We start from the raw sequence: 2,593 nt of genomic DNA on the forward strand, positions 1-2,593 counted from the left end.
CCAAGAGTTAAATGAAGAGGCCAAGGTTACAGGAAAAAATGTGTATAGGTAGTATTTAAAAGTCGTAGAACTGGATGAGATTATTCAACAACTATTTATTGGGGCCTTATTTTATACTAAACGGTGTTTTAGGCCCTACAGCAATGAACAATGCTCAAAGAAAAATCCAAAGTGCATGAAGCTTGCATTCTAATGGGGAGGGGATAATAAAAAATACACAGCGTGTTAGGTAGCAATCAAGTAGAAAAATGCAGCAGAGATGAGGGTAAGGTGAGTGGGAAGTTTACCTTTTCAAAAGTGCAGGACGGACACGGAAGTCCTCACTGGTAAAGTGTTATTTAAGCTTAAGTCTTGAAGGAGGTGAGGGCATAAGCCTTTCGCATACCTGAGGGTCTAGCATTCCAGGACGAGGCAGGGGTGCCTGAAGCCAGTGGAAAAGCAAGGACAGTGGCTGTAGAGGAGAGCAGGGGAGGGGAGTGGATGAGAACCGAGAGAAACCGGCAGGAAAGAGGAGGGATGAGTGAGACGGGAAGTAGCCCGAGCATGTTTAAGTTAGGAAGGTGTCCAAAGAATTCTGAGCCTCCCACAAAAGGCCGAAGCTGAGTGTTAACGGTACCCGCGCTGGCTCCTGCTCGGAACAACCTTCTCTTGGCGGCCGGAACTCAAGAGCTCGGTCTCCGAACCGGAAGTAGCTTTCTACCCGACCCCTTTTTACCCGCGGCTGCATTTCCGGTATCGGCGGCGGGAAATCGTGGTGGTGGCGGGCGACTAGCTGTCTGCGGAGGCTAATCCGGCGGGAATCGGAGGCATCGGAGCCGCCACCATGGTGAGGAGGCACGGGCCGGCGGCGAGGAAGCTTCCGAGTCTGTTGCAGAGTGGGAAAACCGACCGATCGGGGAGGAAGCTGTGGATTGGAGCCGTTTGTGGCGGTGAAGGCCCGGGCCGCGGCCGCTGGGTCCTGCACGAAAGATCCGGACCTTGGCCGTTAGGCGGGTAGGGGGAAGAAGAGGGGAAAGGCCGGGACCGGGAGACTGAGGCCAGGGTCGCTCATTGTGGTAGTAGTACCTCGGCTCTCGACACCGCCGTAGCCATTATGTCTGGTAGGCGCTAAATACACTTTCGCTAAGTAAATGTATTTCTAGGATTTCGGAGCAGGAACTAGAGCCGCAGGAGGTGAAAGGCTCAGACTGGTGAGAAGGAGCGAGAGTCTGAGGAGTTGCGGAGGGAGGTTTGGAAGGGCTTGTGGCCCAAGCTAGGTCTGGCGGGTGGGGAGGAGGGAGGGGGGATGAAACTGGAGGAAGAGGTCTGCTTTATTTGTTCAACATATTTTTGTGTTTGCGTGTGTCTGACTTCTCAGGCGCTGGGGCTACACCGTGAAATAGGGCTCCTGCCTTCGCCGAGCTAGCTGGGGACACGGATACTGTAATTAAGTGTGACAATTCAGCAGTCGGGAAAAGTAACGGCGGGGGGGCGGGGCAAGTGCTTTGAGTAGATAGTTCCTGAGCAGAGTCCTAAAGAGTCGCCGGGAGTTTTCCCAGCGAAAATGGAAGAGTGTATTAGAGACCCGGAGAACTGACAGAACAAGGGTCTGAAGGGTAGCACGATTTAAAGGGACTGGACGAGAAAGGACGAAGTAAAGGAGGAGAAGGGAGGAATTGGCAGGAACCTGGTTACCAGAGAGGCCTGCCGTGTTATTTTATCCTGTTCGTGGTGAGTCATGTCGTTGAAGGATTTTAACCAGCAAAATGACATGAACTTAGTTGTGTTTGGAAAGATCACTCTAGCTGTTATGTATTGGGTGAGACTGGAAGTTGGGAAGTTGGGTAGGACATTGGAAAGTGGGTTAGAATTGGCACTGGATGCAGTCTGAGTAGGCTCCAATACAGCTTCCCAGCTGTGAAGCTGGGCAGGGTGCTTAACTACTCTCAGACTCAGTGGCCTCATCTGTAAGATAGAGATAATAATAATGGACTCAGTTTTGAGGATTAAATGAGATACACAGTGCTTATCTCAGTGCTTGATACACAGTGAACACTCAGTAAGCATTAGCTATTTACAAGGCAAATGGACCAGTAAATGTTGGCCCTAAAGTTTCAGATCTGTGTGACTAGAAGCCAGTTAAAATATTCATCAAAGGGAGACTGAACTGCAGAACCCAGATCTCCAGTGTGGCAGGCAGTATCTTAGTGGAATCAAGTTTCTGATCCACACTTCTGTAGGTTCAGAAACTTGTTCTTTTTTGAGCCCTCAGAGATGAACAGCAAGCATGGTGCCTGCACTTGGTGGATTAGGACTGGCCTACACCAATCAGACCTATGTGAGAATGATACACAGGTCATATACCAGGCAAATTGTTTCTAGAGAAAAATATAACTGCCAAGGCACCTGGTGGGTCATATGTCTCTATGGTCACTCCCTTTATTTTCGTAAAGCTACAGTGGAAGTCAGGTTATTGAAACAAATGTTATTGGGTTAACTAATAATTAAGTGTACCGCCGGGCTTGGTGGCTCAGCCTGTAATCCCGCACTTTGGGAGGCTGAGGTGAGTGGATTGCCTGAGCCCGCGGGTTCGAGACCCGCCTGGGCAACTTGG

The 2,593-nt window shown here is 50.2% G+C and overlaps 1 protein-coding gene across 4 annotated transcripts in view; it reads left to right on the top strand.

Annotated features, from left to right (window-relative positions):
- The first annotated feature begins 653 nt into the window (after window positions 1-653).
- The window catches only part of SNRPB (small nuclear ribonucleoprotein polypeptides B and B1), an 11,137-nt gene continuing 9,197 nt past the window's right edge, over window positions 654-2,593 (top strand). For all 4 annotated transcript variants that reach the window (XM_021709493.1, XM_008051854.1, XM_008051853.1 and 1 more), the window contains exon 1: window positions 654-826. In XM_021709493.1, the coding sequence (XP_021565168.1) occupies window positions 824-826 (3 nt within the window). In that variant the 5' untranslated portion in view covers window positions 654-823. The remainder of the gene's footprint in view (window positions 827-2,593) is intronic.

Source organism: Carlito syrichta, unplaced genomic scaffold (genome assembly GCF_000164805.1).
Source record: "Carlito syrichta isolate Samal-C Ts95f unplaced genomic scaffold, Tarsius_syrichta-2.0.1 Scaffold239047, whole genome shotgun sequence".
NCBI lineage: Eukaryota > Metazoa > Chordata > Mammalia > Primates > Tarsiidae > Carlito > Carlito syrichta.